We start from the raw sequence: 21,415 nt of genomic DNA, 5'->3' as shown, positions 1-21,415 counted from the left end.
TTAATGTTAAATAAAATACTGATTAGCATTCACAGCTGTTGTATTTCATGCTTTTAATGTGCCGGTTATGCTTGTGTGGGAAATCAGATTTTTCTTAGAGTAAAGGTAAGTCTTTCTAGCTTCAGAAACAGGTTTTACAACTGCGACTTTGTGTTTTTTAAGTAAATCACCCTGTCTTCTTTTGTTTGTTCCATTAAACTACAGAAACTCTCGAGTCTCAGAATGGATCTTCCAAGATTTCCCCTTCACAGCTTCGGTAAGTTAAATTCCACTAATCCTGTTTCGTTTACACTTTGTTCAGCTCAGATCAAGTGACTTCAACTCAGAGTTTCTACAGCATGAAGTCAAAACTGGTTTTTAATCACTGTAGCAGAGAACAGAAAAGAATCTTTGGGGCTGATCATCGTCACTGGAAGTTGTATCGACCAATCAGCGGTTTATTTGAATCCTTCTGTTCAGTCATCTGACTGTCCTTAGCAGCATTCTATATTAAATATTTAACATAAAAAGAAAAATTATCTTGCAAGTTTTGTGTCATCAATTTGGCTCTTCTGATCACCAATCAGATTTTTAGAAGAAATATTTTTGGAATTAAAGCATCTTTCAAAGAGAATTTGTTAGAAACACCTGATGAACCTGATGACTAAATATTGAAATTCAAACTGCTCTGGCTTACACACCTCTAGTTTGCATAACCGACATGATTGGTATGGATTTTAATACCTGGGTTGATAATGCAAATGTTGAAGTTAAGCTCTAAACTCAGGCCTCTTTAACTGACAAACACAACACTTCCCTCAGTTTGAAAGTTTCAAACATGGATGCCTTTTAATTACCGGAGGATAAATCAATCTAAACTTAGCAGCTAAAGGATTGTGCGAGCTAATCCATCAGCCTTGTAGCAAATACTAACTTTGTAAAGCGCATGATAATGTTATTGGCTCGGTGTCCGTTTGTCCGTTTTTGAGTAATGTTGCTAACAGACAGACAGACAGACAGACAAACCAACGCTGATCTTCACATAACTCGGCTGCATTCCTTGGTGGAGTAATAAGTGTTGGTTCTCCTGTGTGTTTAGTTTATCAAAGTAGGAAATTTAGTCCACAGCTGCAAAATGACAAAAAAATTCATATTTACAGTTTCTGATTTGATGTCAAATCCGACTTGTCTGGTTTAGTTAAAATGAACTCACAGTTAGCATGGTTCATTTAGGCTGCTGTGAAACCTGCAGATAGGAGAATCCAGCTTGTTTATTACACCGTTTTGAGATCTACTTACATATTTGTGTTTATATTTTTTTAGTCATTCAAACATGGCACAGTTTTCTTTGGTTTGTTTACCTTAAAACACATTTCTCACTGCTTTACGCAGACTTTAGTTTGAGGTGACGTTAGTGCTTTTGCCAACTCGGTGCTCACAATTTGTTAAATTCAATGAAAGAATAACTTCACTCAATTAAATGCAGCATTTCTGGCAACCAAATCCTCTGCTGAACACTGCAGTTTAAGACGGGGTCTGTTCCGTTACGTAATGCAGCAACTGTGTTCGAACCACAAAGCTCAAGTTGTTGTTTTTTTCCATTACTTTGCTCTTTCTTTGTCTTGGTTGTAGCGTTCCCTTCGCTCGCTCTCTATCTCCCTCTGATTATTTGTGCTTGGTTGAGTCACCGTCTCTGCTGCTGATAGCCGACGACCGGCCTTCATCTCTGAGCTCTGAGGCTGCCCCTGATGCTGCCACAACTTCACTGTTTCAAATGGGCTGCGAGGAGACACAACTGGCGCGGTAGTTCCCTACATTTTCAACAAACTCACAGCAGCAAGAAGCCACAAAGAAAATGGAGAAAGAGATGGCTTACTTAGTCTCAAAAGGAGCAAAATTAGAATAAGAATGCTCAGAAATGTCCACAGACACACCCAATCCTATGATTTTAATGAATAAATACACTACTTTTTGAGTTAATTATGCACATCCTCAAACAAAAAACATCATTATTCTGTCTATTTTCAGGAAGAACAACAGTTTTATCCTCATTGTCATCTCAGTTCGAGTGGCTGAGAGCCTATTTTGTAATGAGAAACCTGAAACCTCTCTTGTGGAGACAGAAGAGCACACTGGCTGAGAATCCTTGCACCATATTACAAAAGCATTATCATCAATATTTAATCTAATAATCTCTAATAAAACAACAGAGGTTACTGGATGAATAATTCACAGCATGTGTGAGCTGCAACAGCATCCAGAATTTATGGCACGTCATCAACCATCCAGCATCAGCAGCAGCTCGTCTTTCACTTTGCATTTTACTCTTTATCTCAACTCACAGATTAGCTTCTTACAAACAAAGAAATCCAAGAATTGTGTGGTTCATATTCCTGTAATGAAGAACTATGATGGTGCAGCAGTAAATATAGACTTTAAGTTGTAAGTACGGCTTCTGGCAGCCATGTTGTAACTCCACAGCTCTTTGGCTAAAGTCCCTGTGAACAGCTGTCTGCATTTTTTATACCTCCAACCAGGTTTTCTCAACATTATTTCATGTGTAATTAGCATAAAAGGACATGGAGCCAGTAACAGGAGCACCTGTACAATTTAAAAGAGCCCATATGGTGAAAATCCATTTTCATTACTTCGCCAAGGTACGCAGTGGAGTTATATGACGATCGGCGTACGTTTGTCTGTCTGTTAGCAACATTACTCAAAAACAGAAATCTCACAATGATACAGAAATCTTTAACAAATCCATGTATCCAGACTATAAGCCGCATCACTGCCAAAATCTAATCACTTGGTCCTTGTGTCATTTCTGACCTTCCCCGAAATATTTCATTCAAATCTGTACATCCATTTTTGAATAATGTTACAGACAAACAGACAGACAGACAGACGCCGATCGTCACATAACTCCGTCGTTCCTTGGCGGAGTAATAATGGGACCAGATGTCGGTGAGATGGAGGATGAAGGTCAGGAAGGGAGATAGTTCGACAGAATATTTGTGAATCCCAGTCGTCTCTGATTAAAGTTTGTACAGTTTCTTGGTGTAAAATGTTCTCTGCAGAGGTGGGTGTTGGTGGAGATCCTCAGCTCTTCATTAACACAAAATAAATCCACCTCTTCATCTCATCCTTCTGAGCGAATTTAAACAAGGAGATCGAGCTGTTCTGCAATTTGGTGTTTCTAGAGAGGATGCATTTGCACAGCTAGTAATTCACAACCCAACAGGAGAAGCACTCTAGTTTCTTTCGTGTTTCGGGGACGCGTCCTGCAAAGTCCAGTGCATCATCGAAACATAAATTCTGACCCACCCAAAAAGTCAACACAGAAATGACAAAAAACATTCTAATGATCAAAGTCCATATTTCAGTGCTGCATAAATAGTTCACACGTTTTCAGCAGTTATTTTCCAACAAATATTATGTGTTTACAACAATATCTGCATTTTCCTTACACATATTTAAGCAGAAACAAAGACAGGAAAGAGCATTTAAACTAAATAAACACAACAGAACAGTTGAATGGTTGTAGTAAACATGTTCATATTCTCATAGCTTTTATTTTACACCTCCAAGTTTACAAAAAACACAATAAAAATGTATTTTCTCCATATGGGACCTTTTATCCAGGAACTACTATCCTCTCCTGAATCTTTCTAGCTTTCTTTCTTCTTAAAAACACTAAAAAAGTGGACCAGGACAACCAGACTCCGCTACAGCAGCAGCGTTTAACCACAGGCTGTTTAGTGTAACCTGTATAATGCATAACTTCAGTGACTTACTGTAGGTTTCTCCTCTGTTTGTGCCACGAAAGCATATTTGTTCTTGAGACTGTGATACCCAGAAGAAGTGAAGATAGAAGAGGGAAAACCTGAGAAAAATACAAATATGCAGATTTCCATCTCAGACCTTGATTAGAGAATCTCAATGGGACTCGGTGGTCGGTTAAATCTGGAGAACAGACGAGAGAAGCTCAAGTAAATCGTCTCCCACTCGGCTGTGATGAGAAACTACAGTATCGCAGAGAACAAAGCAGAGCGGAGAGGATCTGGGAGACATGATTGAGGTCAAGACTGAGACTTTCTCATATTCTGCTGAGCCGCTCTCCCTTCACATCTCCAGCATCTCACTTCCTATTAAATTCTGCAGGTCAACAGAGGCTCTCGCAGATTTAAACAGGGTTGATCAGATGCTGTGGGTTCAAGTTGTTGTATTGTGTTTTCAAGAAACCTTCCAGAGACACAATTTCAACCACAAATCACAGATTTTATTTAGTGTCTTTATTGCCATTAGTTTTCACCAGTCACATAATGAATTTTTTTGGTAGTACAGTCATCCCTCGCCATATCACGATTCACTTTCTGTGGTCTCATGGTATTTTGGATTTTTAAGTTGTATATATCCACTTTTGTATCGCGGATTTTCACTATATTGCGGGATTTTGTGATATATAGATATTTTTGTATATTTATTATTTTAATTATTTTTGAGGTAAAATAAGCATTTTCTACCCTAAAAAATTTAAAACAATACAAAAGAAATACAAAAAATAATAATTGAAGCATATTAAAAGAATATTAACCTCCTAAGACCAGAGCTTTGGTTGAGCTACATTTTAGATTTCTTCTAGTTATTTGGGATAAGGAGTAACCAATATATATAATAATCGGGTAATACCTTATATCTGCTTATTAGATTTATTGTATTATTATTATTATTATTATTATTATTATTATTATTATTATTATTATTATTATTATTATTATTATTATTACTATTGTTACTATTCTTCTTCTTCTTCTTCTTCTTCTTCTTCTTCTTCTTCTTAATAATAATAATAATAATAATAATAATAATAATAATAATAATAATAATAATAATAATAATAAATTAAATATTTTTTTATTGTTGTTATTATTATTTTTTGTTATTATGATCAATACGCTCTTTTTGTGGAAAAAAGTAAAAAAGATGTCCATATATGTGGATGCCAGGTCTTAGGAGGTTAAATGGAATTAAAATGCATGGTGTACAGTGCTGGGTGCTGATTGGTTCAGCGACTGTAGCATCAGTCTCCTGTGTATAGCATCGTTCAGCATCTCACTTTGTCCAGTTCACATCGACGTCTGATCGCTGTGCATATTGTTGCTCTGCGGTGTGTTTTTGTGAAATTTTTGTAAAAAATGTTTTTTATTTCAAGCCCTATGATGTCAATCAAACGTTCTGCGCCTTCTGAGGCTTCAGGCACCAAACCCAAGCTCCAGAGGAACATGCTTGCCATCGCAGGATAGGTGGAACTCCTCGACATGCTGAAGGAAGGGATGTTTAAGAGCATAGTAAATAATTCATGCTTACAACTAAATGTCAGTAGAACTAAAGAAATGCTGATAGATTTTCGGAAAAAATCAACCTGTCCCAAAACCCCACTTTCATTAATGGTACAGCTATGGAGATTATAAGCCAGTACCAGTGTTTGGGAACCATCTTGGATGGCAAACAGATTTTGAGGCCAACATGGACTATATCTGCAAAAAAGCCAACCAGAGACTGTTCTTATTAAGGAAGCTGAGGAATTTTGTGTTGACAGTATGGTTTTCAGAACGTTTTATTCATCCTTTGTTGAGTCACTCCTAACTTTTTCGGTGATTTGCTGGTACAGGAACCTCAGCAGAAGTAATAAAAATCGGCTGGGGAACATTGTCAAACTTTGCCAAAAAATCAATGGCACCCGCCTGCAGCAGCTTGACAATATTTATCAAGCAAGAGCCATTCAGAGAGGAAAGTTCATCTTAGCCGACCCACATCACCCTCTGTATGCTGAGTTTCCACTTTTGCTTTCTGGAAGAGGTATACCTTCGCTAAGAGGGCCAAATCAAACAGATACCTCAGATCATTTGTTCCCTCAGGTTTCTAACTAAGATTTAGGTTTGTGTCCTTGCACTGTAGGCTACATATCTGGTCATGATAACTCAGCTGATGAAATTTATTATTTATATCTATGGTTCAATGTATTGTACTGTACTGTTTTATGGTATGAATTTTGTTGTCGACCGCTGTTGCAAATCAAATTGCCCAAAATGGGACAATACAGACTTTCTAATCTAAGCTAGGAAGTGTTTATAAGAGTGTGCGAAAGGTTAATAACAGCGTGGTAAAGGTTTCTAAGAGTGTGGGGAGGGTTTATAAAGCCGTAAAGTATATTTAAATAATAGAATAAATATAAGGTTGCTACTTCGCGGACTTTTTAGCCAATACAGGGACCACTGTACCGGCTTAAAAGTCAACATTAAAATACATGGACAGTAAAACATACAGTGCATTAAAGAATACCTGAAAAGTAAGAAAATATATGTGCAACAGACTGATTAAGGTGGAGCAGTGCAAGGTGTAGTTTTGGTTCCTTTCGTCTCAAGCTTTTAAAGTGAGAGTGTGTGAGGTTGTACAAAGTTTACAGCTCTGGGGAAGAAGCTGTCCATCAACCTGGTGGTTCGACTTCTTATAGACCTCGTGCCAGCCCTTCTCTGGAGGCAACCAGCATAAACAGGTTGGCAGAGGGCATCCCACAATCCCCTGAGCTGCCTTCTTGTTTGTTATAAGCTACAGTTCTTTAAACTGCCTTTCAATCCGATTCCCGATGAAACATTTCTTCTACTCTGCTTCAGAAATACATGTTCCCTGGTTGGTTCCCTGTGAGTTTCTTTTCTGTTGTGGCTGAATGTGTCAGTTGAATGACAAATGCAAAGGACAGTGGTTGTGTTACTCAGCAGCTTCTTCTGCTATCCTGAAAGTTGCAGCTCTGTTTTGTGTTTGTGTGCTTGCAGAGAGCGCTGCCTGCTGCCTCTACAGATGGCTCTGGAGTCCAAAAACACCAAACTGGGACAGACGGCGCTTACTGGCATGCAGGTACTGGAAGATACAGCAGAACTGTATATCGCAACTGTTTTCTTTATCCATATTTTTCTTTATGCAGAAAGTTCTGGTTCTGCACAGAGGCCAGATTAAAGTGGAAAGTACAAACTGAAGCTCTTGCCTTTCCCCATCCAGAAGCTCCTGTGCGAGGACCGGTTTGTGGGCGCTGTCGGTGTGGAGGTGGAGGTGCTGGAGAAGCAGCTGCTCAGCCAGATGTTGGAGGCCATCAGGATCACCCCGTCTCTCCACGAAGACCTGCAGGTGGAAGTCATGAAGGTGAGAATTGGGGAAGTACGATTTGTTGCCCTCAAATCCTGATCCAAGTTCCTGAAGACCAAGAATTAGAGTCAGCAAAAACAATGCGAATCAGTTTGGTTTAACTGTAATTTTCCTGCACCATGTTGCACAGTGCACCAGCTCCACATTAAACTGGGATTTAAATATTACTGGTAGTCAGATAGTTCTGTATGAAGCAAATTTTGCCTGTTTTGCTGTTTTTTCTGATAGTTTCCTACAATTTGGCCTCTTAGCAGCTCTGTAAGTCACCATCTGTTTTTGTTTAACTCATGAACTAACTTTGTCACACTGTTTGTGATTGTATTTAAGTTAGATCCATTAATTTAATTTCCCCTGAGCTGTTAAATTTCTCTCCCCCATGTTATTAACCCTCCGCACCTTCCAAATTGTTGCAGGTTGGAAAAGTATCTCTAAAAAAATCACCAAAATTACAGGATTTTTTAGCGCCAGAAACTGTAAAAATGGAGGACGCGGTGCTGGATTTTCAACTTTCCAACAGTCATTGAACTAATCGTGTGCCACTTGTGGTTCTGTCAGGAAAATAAACCAGATCTGAGCATAAACTTGTGATATTTCATTAAAATCAATTCATTCTAAACGTCTCATTTAAAAATGCGCCATAAAAACTGAGTTTTTTCCAGCTACAGAAAACTAATAATTCTGCCTAACTTGTTGCGACTGAGAAGTCTTGACTGACTGGCAGAAATGACAGAAGACAAGTATGGAAACAAACTGTTGATCTAAATACTTAAATATCTATAGTATGTAGAGAAAGCTTTTTTTTCAGTATTGGTAGCACCTGGGAAAAATATTGTACATGTTGAGTCCCGTATTTTTACCCTGCCAAGGAATGCGGCAGAGTTATACGACGATCGGTGTTGGTTTGTCCGTCTGTCTGTCTGTTCGCAACATTACTCAAAAACAGGCGAACGGATTTGGATGAAATTTTCAGGGAAGGTCAGAAATGACACAAGGACCAAGTGATTAGATTTTGGCAGTGATGCAGCTTATAGTCTGGATCCACGGATTTGTTAAAGATTTCTGTATCAATGCGAGGTAGCTGCACGGTGTCATTGTAACCATGATAACAAGTGAACACGACGTCAGCTGCCTGCTGACGATCACATGATTGCGATCCTTATCGGGACTTATCCATTGGAAATGATACAAGGAACAATTGATTAAATTGTGGGGGTGTTTCTGAGTCCCATCAATTCTCGCCAACCACTGCATATTTAGGTGATACGATTCGGTATCCGTACTTAACGTACACATGCATAACACACGCCTGTACTCAGCACAAGGTCATTTTGTTTGTGAGTACAGTAGGTCCTTGGTTTACGACGTCCTCAACCTTACGGCATTTTGTGGTTATGTCGCCATCTCCCGTAAATTTATTAAAGTCTTGTTCCATTATTCCGACGTACAGCATTTGTGACGTTAAAACAAATTTCATGCGGGAACTAGTTGGCAAGCGGAGTGGACAATTTCATTCCTGTACAGTGTTTTTATGTCCTAGATTATGATTTTACCACTGTGTTAGCCTAAGTGAGTAACATAGGTACTTAAATACATATGTGAGTTATGACTTGCGGCAAAAATCGTGTTCCGTCATGCCATGCCGTAGAATCGAAATTCTGATGTAAGTCGAGACCCACCTGTAAAATGGCAATATTCTATATTGCTGTGATTTTGGATCATCAATAACTAATAAACAATTGCTGCATTTCTAAAAAACAATGTTGCATTTCTAACAATGCCCTATGGGGGATTGAACAGCCTTGGTGGAGTACTGTGTTCTCTGAGTGCTTTTCTTGTTCAATTATTGTAAAGTAAATAATGAAATTCGATCAAATTCAAATTTTGCTTCTTTTTTTAAGATTCATGGCACACTAATAGTGTCATACAGCAAAAGATATTTCTGAGCTCTCTCTCCTTCTCTCCTTCATAGTTATTATGTTTCCACAGATGTGCAGGACTTTATATAGCAGTGAAAAATGAGTCTGCAGTGAAGAATAATGTGACAGGAGAAAAGTATTCCAGAAGCTGCTTAGTATTCGGAGGCTTTAGAACAATAGAAGCATTAATCACATTATAATGAATTCCTCCCTATTATTAAGAATGTGTCTCTGTGTTCTGTGTTCAGGTCCTGCTGTGCATCACCTACTCGCCAAACTTTGACATTAATGGAGACTCCATCCTGCGGATTGCAGAGGTAGGACTGCCCATTTAATACATGACAGCTTCAATGTTAGATATTTGATATTTTAATCCAATAACATGCATGGACTTGGAGTAGTTTAGACTCCATGTTCAGCTGTAGTTTGAAAGAGAAAACTGTGCAATAGCCAAAGGTGTAGCTGTTTAGATGCAGCTGTTTGTATCCTTAAATGATTAATTATGCATCCGTTTTTGGCTGGAATGATTAGACAGATTTAGATGGACTAAACTGGGATAGACAAGAACAGTTTGAAGTTGTTTTTAAAGAGCAAAATGAGCTTTAATGTGGAAGTAACCTGTATACACAAAAAAACAGCCCCAGACCATGATACTGCCACCACCATGCTTGATGGTAGGTTTCGCTCCTCCAAACATGTTTCTGCTAATTGTGGCCAAATAGCTAAATTTTTGTTTCATCTGACCTCAAAACTTTCCCCCAGAAGGATGCTATAAACTACACATCCTCTTCTGTTCACCCTTTCAGTTTCTTATTTGTGGAGCCATTCTTTAACTTTTTCCACCGTGACAAAGCAAAACGGAGGCATAGATTTTTTGTCACGGTCACGGTATTGATCGGGCTGTCTCAGACGGAGCCGATGACAGATTGCATCACTCGTTGTTTTTGAAAGGAAAGTAAAGTGTGAGCACAGCAAGCGGAACATCAAGTCTATTTTTAAATGCGAAGCTTTGCTCTGTCCCTGTTCACCCCGAGGCCTTAGTCTCACGCTATAATCCGATTGGTTATTCAGAAAAAAAGTGAGATGAGTTTTCCAACGTGCACACACCAAAGCACATAGGCGTGAAGATCAGCTGACACAAACAAAGAGCAGGAGGAAGTTCTGAGGTGAAAATAAAGCAACGGCTGTTTTGGTCATGCTAACTCTGGGAGGGATCACTGAACAATATACTGTCGGCTATGAGTGACCTCTGAGCCAGTTGGGATTTTTAAGGCCGAATCACCATTGAAATGCTGAAATATGTCTGTGGAATTGTTTATTTGTTTGCCTCTTTTCCTCTTGAAAAATGTGCATGTTGTAGTCCAGTTTCTGATGTTATCTCTCAACTTGCCTCGATTGTTGCTCGACAGTGTTGCTTAAAATAAACTAGAGAATATAAAGAATATGAGCTTGGAGGAATAATGAATGCTGTTACTAAGTATTGCAACCATTTACTGTAATCATTATAAAAGCGTAATGCAGCCGTTAATCAGAGCTTTCTGTTCTGTTGGCTGCACAGTCAATCAGGTACAGCGACATACAACCTTGTAATCACTATGTCCACTGAAAACACTGATAAAAACAATCTACAACATCATTTTTTAGGCTAATGAAGGTGTGGAATAGTTTCTAGCACACTCTTGTTGCTGTTTTATGTCAATCTTAGAGCAAACTGAAAGGATTTTCTTAGAATGGTACCACTTAGAGGTGCACAAATGCATCATTATCTGCATCTGTTCAACCAACAACCTTATTTGTTTTTGTGTGAGAGCTGCACAATGTATTGTATCAGCATTGGAAGTGCAATTTGAAATGATTAGAATTAAATCCAACACTTCATGCCATAACTTCTTTTGCTGCTTGATACAAAATGAAAACGTTCAAGTCCAACAGAACAGTATTTACTCACATTTAAGGGCTTTTGGTTTTTCTTTTAAACTTTATTTAGAAAAGTCTAAGTTCGGTGACATGCAAGCCTCATGTGCCCATCAAAATGAGGGAGGAACAAGAGAAAAGAACGATTTGGTTGCAAAAAGAAACATCAGTCGCGCAACTGTTGCTGCTATACAAGGCATCCCCAGTACAGATCAGAATCACATCCAGAGCAAAAGGCTAATTTGTCAATGAGAACGGATGCAAACTTTATCAGCTTTTTAGAGATATTTTTTTCTATTTTTGATGCAGATTGGCTTCTACTGTAAAATCTGTCCAATCATTGTACAATTATTAATTCTTTCCACATTGAGTGGTTCAATTCATCTGTTGAAATCTCCTGTATTTTATATATCACAGTATATATATAGAAAAAGTAAATATTGCAATGTCAATTTTTGGAAGTGTCGTGCAGACTTATGTTATATCTGTAGACTGGAAGTGTTGTTTAAATAACCCTGAAATACTTAAGGTGTTACTGGATGCTAAATCAAAGTTCCATGAAACCCGTAGCCGATACATGCACTATTACATATTTAAACTGATAAATACACACCAGAATGCAAGGTAAAATGCTGGTTGTTTCAGTATTTGTTCTATTTTCTTTTAAATTGGATGAAATCACAACATACTGCTTGAAACTACAGGTTTAAAGCTTCATTTGCATCTAAAATTTGCAGAGGTTTGAGAGAAATCCAGCTGCCAAACTTGGCTTTTGTCTTGCTAACTCCCACACGTGGTACTCCTCTTTTTGGATGCAAGTTTTTCTGAGTGTTAACCAGGAACAGACAAATATGAAACAGTTTGATGAGGTTTATGTAATGATGGAAGCACAAACATGTCAATCACGGAGCTCATTTATTTTGCAGAATAGTAACAAACAAATTTGGGTAGAAGAAAGATCTGCTTCTGTCACATTATTTGTGCTTTTTTAAGTTACGTATTTGGATTCGGATATATCCTCAGTACCTATGATGTCACAGCATATACAATTGAGTCATAAGGAGATACAGTCATGACCATAAAATAGAATCAAAACATCTATAGAATCTTCTCCTACACTGTAGTCTTCATCCCCACTGATCTGCTTGTTCAGAATGTTTAAAAAGTTGTTGCTCTGTGTAAAAATACCCCATTTATGGACCTTTACAGCTGCAGTTCAATGTAACAGTAGCACATTTAGCTCTTTTAGGGAGTATTTAGAACATATAAAACTCTACATATACTGTCTGTAATGATATTTGGATGCTTTTTTGGCACATATTACAATCTAAGATGACTATGCATGCCTATGCAACGGTAAAAATGGGCTTCAGAACCATATTAAACATAAGTGTTGTGACTATGATACTCAAAAACCAAATTTAAAGACTTTATGATTCTCTTGAGAAGGACACATTTACAACAAGTATAATAAAATCGTCGTTTGGTATTTCTCCTGAGCAGAAATGCAACATATTCAACTGAAAATGTCATCTTAGTCATTAATTCTCAGTCCCGCCACCCCTTTTATCTCCAAACATAAACCCAAATACCAGAATTCGCGTATTGTTTTCCACATTACCGAGTGTTTTCCTGTAACGTCGCCTCCCTCGGCGGTGGCGTCTCCTGTACCCAGGTGATGTGTGACATCCATTAACAGCCCATAAAAACCTGGTCAACATGGTGTGTTAATGGGCTCTGTGCTGCCAGGACCGGCCATCTGGTGCCGGAGTGCTTCTGTTTGTGTTGGGTTATAACTCAAGCTGGCTGGAAGGGCTGTCAGCAACACTCCATTATCAGTAACATCCCAAACAAGCAGCCGGGCTCAGTGCAGCCTCTTAATGCAGGGATTGGCAGTGCTGAGGGATTTGTTCAGTTTCAGACGCTGGGAGCTCGAGGTTTAAACTTTATGTCTAATATGAGCATCAGTTACATGAACACATATCTCCAACTGGAGACAGTCGAGGCAGTGAATTTCCTCTTTAAATATTTCCTGCAGAAAGCTGATGCCACCATTGGAACCACCAAAACCAGACATAGCTTTCTTTGTCCAAGCCCCATCTGCATCATAGACTGTATATAAAAGGTAGATGTCGTGACTGTGGCGTCCTCCATTTCTCGTTGGTCACATGAACAAATGGTAGTAAGATACATCGTGTGTACCTCAGGGCTCCATCTTGGGCCCAGCCTTATTTTCCATCTACATTACTGATGTTGCAAAAGCTGCTGGAGTTCCCAGATCAATTTATATGCAGATGAAACCATCTTATACTCAGTTGGCCCTTCATTCCACTCTGCAGCATCCACTCTTCAGCTCAGCCTCACTTCTGTTGCTTCACCACTGGTTTCATTTTGTTTATCAGTCAATTCTGGACAATACACCCTCCTAGCTGTCCTCTCTTCTTCACGTCGCCCATAATTCATATCGCACTAGGTCTAGTGAAGACATCAAGCTCATTATCTCCATACTTCTACTGTTTTTGGCTGTACCTCCTTTCGCTTTGCAGCAGCTCACAATTGAGACACCTCACAAAACACCCTCAAACTTGCAACTTTGACTCCAGTCACCACCTTCAAGCTTAAACTCCAACAGATTGTAGCTGACTGTTGCTCCTGCTGATCACTTTAGACCTTACTTACACGCATACTTATATATACACATGCACTTTCTTACACCTCATGCACATTTTTTCCACTCACATGCACATGCTCCCATGCTTCTTACTTGTTTACTTTTGTTCATGTGTGTTTGTTCCTGCTGGCTCCTCTTGGCCAGGTCATGTTTGCAAATGAGAACTGGTTCTCAAACATTTTTACCTGGTAAAATAAAGGTCAAAGAAATAAATGTGTCATTTATCTTTTAAACGTTGTGCAAATGAGCAGCTTTATTCATATCAGCTCCAGAGACATGACCTCACATTTCTGGGCTTAAAATTTTAAATATTAAACCTTGATCATATTCTTACTTACACTAAACGGCAGCTATTAAAGCAGACTGTATTGACTGACTGCAGGAAGAGCAGACATTAAAACTGTAGGAGCTGAAAGGAGTTGTAATGTTGGGAGACAGCACCTTCTCACACACATACATAGTCACTGCAGCTGTGAAGCCTAATGGTGCAGGACGTATTGATCTGTATTGATTAGGTGCAGGTGATTTAAAACATCCCTGAGGCGACCAAAAGTTGAATCTGAATAGAAATAGCAGATACGCTCTTTCTTTGGGCTGGTAGCTCTCAGCCCCTCAGTTCTCAGAGGATAATTAGTAAAATAAATCCTGACATTTTGTTGTTGACATTTCCTCTTGCTCACCTCTGGAAGTGTTTGTGATATTGAACAGTTCCTATTGGAATACACACACTTAATCCTGTTAACCCCAAAACCCTTTGGTGGGCAGGAAGGGCATGCTGTTGTCAAAATGACACCATTTATAAGAGCCAAAAGCTGTAAAAACAGGAAGGTCCATGAACTAATCATCACTGATGTCCTGTTTTGTTGAAAAGCCAAACCAAATCACTTTGTTGTACATGTTTAATTTTTTAAAAAACTGCAAAAACAAAGCCTTTACACGAACCAAACTCTGTAAAAACTAAATATTTTGCAACTATGAAGTCATCGGTGACTCAGCTGTGACCAAATAGAAATTCAGGGAGTTTTTGGTTGAACTGCAGGCAGTGTAGAGAAGACTGAATGTACTGATAGAATTAAAAGTGTAATTAATAAAATGTCTGTAACATGTAGAGCCAGTATTTGGTAACATTCAAATCCTTGGAGAAAATATTGAATGGGTTAATTAGATAAGTTTGTTTTTTGCATTTTTATAAAGTAAATAATCAAACAAATCCAACTTTGTTTGTACATTATTATGATTTATGGCATAATTATTGTGTCACACTGCACACATGACATTTCTGAGTTCTCTCTACTTCTAGTCATGGTTGTTTTGTTTCCATAGAGGTGCTGAACTTTATAATGCAGTGAAAAATGAGCCCACAGTGAGATAAAATATGACAGAAGCAAAAAAACGTCTTTGTAGTTCAGAGGGTTGATCAGTTGCAGCTTGACAGTTTAGTTAAATCCTTGAAATATCATTTAGAAAATGGTAAAATAAATACAATTCTTGGAAACTCACCATTCTAGCATGGAATAAACATATTACTAAAGAACTTTGGCCTGTCAGATGCAGCCTCAGTCAGTTTTACTCATTTTAACTGATGTCAATTTGGTTTATTAGAAACATTTTGTATGGAGTAGCAGGAGAAATTAAGCTTTAATTTCTTTTAGTTGTGCTTTTTTATATTGTTTAATTGGGTGGGTATCCATGTGCAGTTTGTTCTATAAAAGTATGGTTGACATAATTGATTTAACTTCTTTATTTGGTGATTATAGGCTGTTCAGTCTTTGAGGTGTATGTCCCAATCACATCACAAGCGACGAATGTCATGGAACATCACAAATTTTCCTCACGTCTTGCAGATTTCGTCTCACTGATGCTTTAATATTTCAGGTTTCTTCTCAGGCTGTGCAAATCCACACCCAGCAACCCCGCTCCTGAACTTAACCGTCTTCAAACAAATACCACAAAATATCATTCTTAAAGCTTCTTTAAAGTGGAAAAATGTGCCAACAGGGCAAAAAAACATCCTTCAAAGAGACTCGGTCTTTCTGTTCAGATTACCTGCAGCTGTTTTCATCCAAACTTTAAGCCTTTTCTACTGAATCCTCTGAATTTTTAGTCAGGAATCGGCTGCAAGTCTGATTTTTGCCGCACTTTGAACGTCCTTGAAGGTTTTTAAATAGCAAAAACTGCACAAAGCAAAGTGTCTATGTGTTTGTGCACTTACAGGCCGAATATAAGGAGTGAGCCTTAACTGAGGGTCCATGAGAGCTAAAAAAAAAAAAAAAGACAGCTATACTCTCAAGATACAGCAGCGATAAAAGCATCCAGTGGAAAGTGTGTTATATATGACGTGTGTGTGTGTGTGTGTGTGTGTGTGTGTGTGTGTGTGTGTGTGTGTGTGTGTGTGTGTGTGTGTGTGTGTGTGTGTGTGTGTGTGTGTGTGTGTGTGTGTGTGTCTGTGTGTCTGTGTGTCTGTCTGTGTCTGTGTGTGTGTGTGTGTGTGTGTGTGTGTGTGTGTGTTGCTGACTAGCTGCTGTCTCATCTCGCAGTGATCTACAGTGTTCCCTCTGTGACCTTCTTCTCCGTCCGGAAGATGTTTGACCCCCTGATAATACATCCTCCTGCTTAGTCTGGTTACTGCAGCAACCAGTGACACCATGGAAACCTCCCGTAAATCTCCCCCCGACTGTCCGTTGCGTGTCCGGTCTTGTGCGTCACGGCTTTCTGTCTGTGTTCGTTTCCAGGTGTGCATCAAGACCTACGTGTCGAGCTGCCACCAGCGCAGCATCAACACGGCGGTGAGGGCGACGCTGAGCCAGATTCTGGGAGACCTGACGCTGCAGCTGCGCCACAGACAGGAGGTCAACACACACACACACACACACACACACACACACACACGTACACACACGCACACTACACAGATATGTGCACAGCGTCACATCGTGTTGAAGCTCAAAGTCACTCGTGCCCTCTGCTCTGTGTTGGTCCTCAGGGTGCTGATGGAGATGAGGTGACTGCACCCCCGCTGCAGAGAAGAGGTACATCATTACCTTTATGTCTCCTCTGCAGCTCCTCTATTAGCTACAGGACTGTAAAAACCTCTATTATATAACAATACATATGATTTATGGACATGGGACGCTAGCTTTTTATGAACAGATGCAGATACAGGAGTTACAAGAGAGAGACTAGTGATGGAGGCCACCAAGACACCTATGACTCTTCTGAAGGAGCTCCAAGAAAGAGACTAGTGAGGGAGGCCACCAAGACTCCTATGACTCCTCTGAAGGAGTTACAGGAAAGAGACTAGTGAGGGAGGCCACCAAGACTTCTTCTGAAAGAGATACAAGAAAAATTCTTGTGAGGGAGGCCATATAGACAGCTATTACTCCTCTGAAGGAGTGACCAGAAAGAGATTAATGATGGAAGCCACCAAGACACATATGAGTCCTCCGAAGGAGTTACAAGAAAAGAGACTAGTGAGGGAGGCCACCAAGACACCCATGATTCCCTCTGAAGGAGTTACAGGAAAGAGACTAGTGATGGAGGCCACCAAGACACCCATGATTCCCTCTGAAGGAGTTACAGGAAAGAGATTAGTGAGGGAGGCCAGCAAAGTCCATCTTATACTGGATGGGACTGAAACAAGACTTCCTTCCAATGAGCCTCACAAGCTGCTATGATGTTCTCAGAGGATAAACCCTTCTGACCTACACAACTAAGTGACTCCTCCTTTGGTGCTTAACTTCTATTCGCCCTTGTCGCAGCAAGAACCCAAAAATAGCGAAGCCTCTGCAGTTTTCTCCATCCATAATGTGTTTGTTTTGAACGGAGCATTAAAGCCTCAAAGGCCACCAGCAGCTGTGGAAGTTCAGTCATGTTTAGTGTCAACCACAAACTCTTTATAGCTGGTATAAAGCCGTTGTAATCACCAGTCTGACGGTAGTGAGAAAACACCTTTGCAGAGAGGGTTTCAGCGCTTCTTTGTGATCTTGTAAACAGTCACATACACATGAAGAGTTCAGACAGATGCTTCAGCAGGCGGAAAGCCAAACAAGTTCACAGCGATCGTATTGATTTTATTATATTTATTACAGCGGAATGAGGAGGTGAGGAGGAGACAAGGTAAGACACGGGGAAAAGTAATGAGTTTTTTATCACTTTAGGTGCATATTGAATAAAGATAAAGTGGAATTAACCTCTTTATGGTGTTTGCAGATATTTCTCCCACCAGCCAGGCGCTGTGTGAGGACGTGGTGACGGTTCTGACCGTTTTCTGTGAAAAACTGGAGTCGGTGGACAGGTATGGCTGCAGGTTTCCTTTAGCTGAACCTTCTTTCTGTTTTGTTGTCCTAAATGTGGAGATAATTCATCGTCTCAGTCTTGCATGGGAATCATTAGGCTTTAAAATAGGATCATAAATTTTCAAAGAATTGCAGTTAACACTCATAAAATTGATTAGAATTGGCTTTGTGCAGGATCTAAAGAGAACAATGTTATATACTTGTTAGTTTTGGGTGAGATGCTCATGTAAGCCTCTTAAAAAAAAGTAAACTATAGTGTGTTCTAGTGTGCGTTTCTCTGAGGTTGACTATATAATTCAATTTCAGCTCATATCCAGAACTGCTGTTCAGGTGCAGTTTAGTTTGGCTTTTCCTGCATAGAGGAATTTTTGTGGCCCCACAAAGAGATTTTACCTACCACCAAAAGAAAAGTACCTTTTCACAAAGATAAAAAATGAAGATTAAATGCAACAATTTCAATGTTTTTAAGAAGTTTTGGAAAATGAAATTTCATTTAGTCAAGTTCCAATATACAGTCTTATTTATAAAATGCTCAGAAACAACAGGAAAGTACATCTATTTGTGCAAATTTAGGCAACACAGACTTATTGCCTACTGTATACAGAACCAGTCATGCTTATTATTGTAACTATAGACAACGTAGACTGTAAATACAGTTGGACGAGCCCTCGCTGATGCTACACATAGGTTTCCTGAAGAGCGGTGTTGTCATTTTCACAGTACTTGGCTCCTTCTAACTCCTGGCTAATTCTAAAATGAATTAACTAGGCATTATTTTAAGCCCAAATACAATCTAAATGAATGAATAATTTACAAATTCCCCGCCCGTAGGGTTTCCATCAACATGAAAACAAGACATAGAGACCAAAACTGTTTTTGAACCAGGCTGTAAATATCTTTATTTCTAGTGTAAAGTTGGACATTTTAACATGGAGGTCTAGTTCCCTCTCAGATCACCAACTGTGGATTTTTTAGCTTAAAAAACGATCCTGTCTATTCCAGCTTTAAACTGAGGCCATCTGACTTGTGGCGGCTACATTGCAGTAAACCTTTCTTTTAATTTGTGTGTTTCCTCCCTCCAGTGACAACCAGCTGCTGCAGCTGCTCTACTTGGAGTGCATCCTCTCTATGCTCAGCAGCTGCCCTCCCACAATGCACCTGTCCAGAGGCTTCACCGACCTGGTGTGGTAAGACTTCCCAGCGCTGCACACGTTATCACAATTAAAACGAGACAAAAATGCGCTCTTGATTCTTAATATTTGCGTTCACATTGAGGATAAAAAAAACCTCTCCTTTGATGGTTTAGACAAAAAAAAATCTGTTGTTATTTAGGATTATTTGTTGGTTTCTGTTCATGCTGTTGAAATTTATTGATAAGAAATCATGCAATTTAGATGTAAAAATATATGAGACTGCAAGGAAAAAACTATATGAAATTAAAGCTGCAAGCAGCGTTGGTTGGGTCACGTGTGTCCACCAGGTGGCGCTGCGACTGAGAGTATATTTTGGCCTATGGCCTTTTTGATGGCAACCTGTCAAAACTGTCCACCAGGTGGTGCTATCACTGTGAATGTAAATCGGCCTCGGTATGTAATCATCGCCGGACTGTGATCACACATGTAATGTTTGAGGCAGACTGGAGCATGTACAGGCTAGTTATACATCACTTCCTGTTTCATGGTGAATTGTTAAAATTCTGACAGCCGCCATTTCATGCCCTCAGACTATTGTGGAGCATTTTGATAACTTTTAATCACCCATGCCTGGTGGACATCCTGGCCAAATTTCAGCTCTGTTGAGGTTACCTTGTTTGAGTTTCTGCCTTTTGAGTATGTGCAAAAATTGGTCCAGAATCATCCCAAATATGTGTCACAATTCAAAATGGCCGACTTCCTGTTGTGTTTTAGGTATGGTTGTCAATTACATTTTTTGTGCGTCATGACAAGTTACTTATGCCTCCCAAAGATCATAGTTGTAGGTGATGCGTACTGGTTGTAGAGCCTGTTTGAAATTTTCCAGGTGGCGCTATTGAACCATTTTGGTTCACATTTATTCAAGTTCCATAAAATATCAAATTTTTCACTGGTCCTGATGTGTGTGTAAAGTTTCACGCATTTTCAAGTATTTTTAGGCCTTCAAAATTGCGATTCAAAAAACAGGAGAGAAAATAAAAAGAAGAAACCCATTGGTTCCGAGAGGATCCTAGACACCTTTGTTGTCTGGACCCTAATTAAGGCAGCTGAAATATCCATTGGATGCTTTATGTGGTATGTTTTGTGAGCCATTCATCCAGTTAATGATAATTTGAGATTTCTTGGATAGTGGTCAGTTTTACGTCACCATGCTCCTTTATTGTAATATGCTGTGTTCTAATGGATCAGTAATCCTAAAAACATCAATATTCCTCCTCACAGGAAGCAGCTGTGTCCGTCTCTGGTGGCCATCATGGGAAACCCCGTCAACGATAAAACCATCGCCTCCCATCACGGCTACATGCCGGCTTCAGAACGAGATCGGCTCTCGGAGAGACTCAGTCTGGGTAACTGGATTCACAAGATAAACCCTCTGTAGGAGCTTAGCATTTATACAAGAACATGAGGGCCATTGTGAGCTGGAACGAGTCCATATGGGTGACATGAAGGAAGAAACTAATTTGGGGTGTACAAAGATTGTGTTTAATGATGGCTTGTAAAATGTAATCAGCTATTAAGCTCAGTAATGAAGCTAATGGTGTGTGAAGAGCTGCTGCTGTTGGAGGGGAACTGACTCTGAATGCTTCCTCGTACCCCCTCGTTCTCCTCAGGAGTCAGCCAGGAGGTGGACCCCTCTACCGGGGGAGTGTCCGATCAGGGCCGAGGGTCCGGCTGCTCCTCCAGCGCCCCCGCCAGGATCGCTCCGGTAGTGCGGACGGTGTGCTACATCGCGGCAGAGCTGGTGCGTCTGGTGAGCTGCGTGGAGTCGATGAAGCCGGTGCTGCAGTCGCTCTACCACCGGATCCTGCTGTACCCGCCTCCCCAGCACCGAACCGAGGCCATCCGCATCATGAAGGAGGTGGCATGAGGAGACGCTGTTTTTTATCATCACCTGAAGCATTTTATAACTTTCTCTTTTGTTTTATTTTCACCTCTATGTAATTCATTTAATGTTGTATTGTCATGGAAAAAAAAAACTTTTCTTTCAAAAATAAGGACTTTTCTGAGTGAGCCCAAACTTTTGAACGGTGTATTTTAGATAGATGCTTTTTATTTTAGATATTGTACTACTTCTACAATAGAAAAGTCCCTGAATTTTTGTTATGTGACCATTGCTCACAGCTGAGTCATGAATGACTTCCTGGGTGAACAGAAGAGCACAGAATTTTTTTCTTTTTTAGAGACTCTAGTTAAAACAAAATCCTTATTTTTGGCCATTTATTAAAAATGACGTGCTTTTCATTAAAT

At 39.6% G+C, this 21,415-nt stretch overlaps 1 protein-coding gene across 3 annotated transcripts in view; it reads left to right on the top strand.

Annotated features, from left to right (window-relative positions):
* Positions 1 to 21,415, top strand: part of arfgef3 (ARFGEF family member 3) — a 78,878-nt gene that overhangs the window by 5,187 nt on the left and 52,276 nt on the right. For all 3 annotated transcript variants that reach the window (XM_023293218.3, XM_055018271.1, XM_023293217.3), the window contains exons 2-11: positions 205 to 256; positions 6,813 to 6,894; positions 7,036 to 7,176; positions 9,344 to 9,412; positions 16,413 to 16,529; positions 16,664 to 16,709; positions 17,890 to 17,974; positions 19,058 to 19,162; positions 20,390 to 20,514; positions 20,779 to 21,026. In XM_023293218.3, coding sequence (XP_023148986.2) covers positions 205 to 256; positions 6,813 to 6,894; positions 7,036 to 7,176; positions 9,344 to 9,412; positions 16,413 to 16,529; positions 16,664 to 16,709; positions 17,890 to 17,974; positions 19,058 to 19,162; positions 20,390 to 20,514; positions 20,779 to 21,026 — 1,070 coding nt within the window. The remainder of the gene's footprint in view (positions 1 to 204; positions 257 to 6,812; positions 6,895 to 7,035; positions 7,177 to 9,343; positions 9,413 to 16,412; positions 16,530 to 16,663; positions 16,710 to 17,889; positions 17,975 to 19,057; positions 19,163 to 20,389; positions 20,515 to 20,778; positions 21,027 to 21,415) is intronic.

This window comes from Amphiprion ocellaris, chromosome 16 (genome assembly GCF_022539595.1).
Source record: "Amphiprion ocellaris isolate individual 3 ecotype Okinawa chromosome 16, ASM2253959v1, whole genome shotgun sequence".
Taxonomy (NCBI): domain Eukaryota; kingdom Metazoa; phylum Chordata; class Actinopteri; family Pomacentridae; genus Amphiprion; species Amphiprion ocellaris.
The sequence above is the reverse complement of the archived record's forward strand: the minus strand, read 5'-3'. Positions and strand labels throughout refer to the sequence as shown.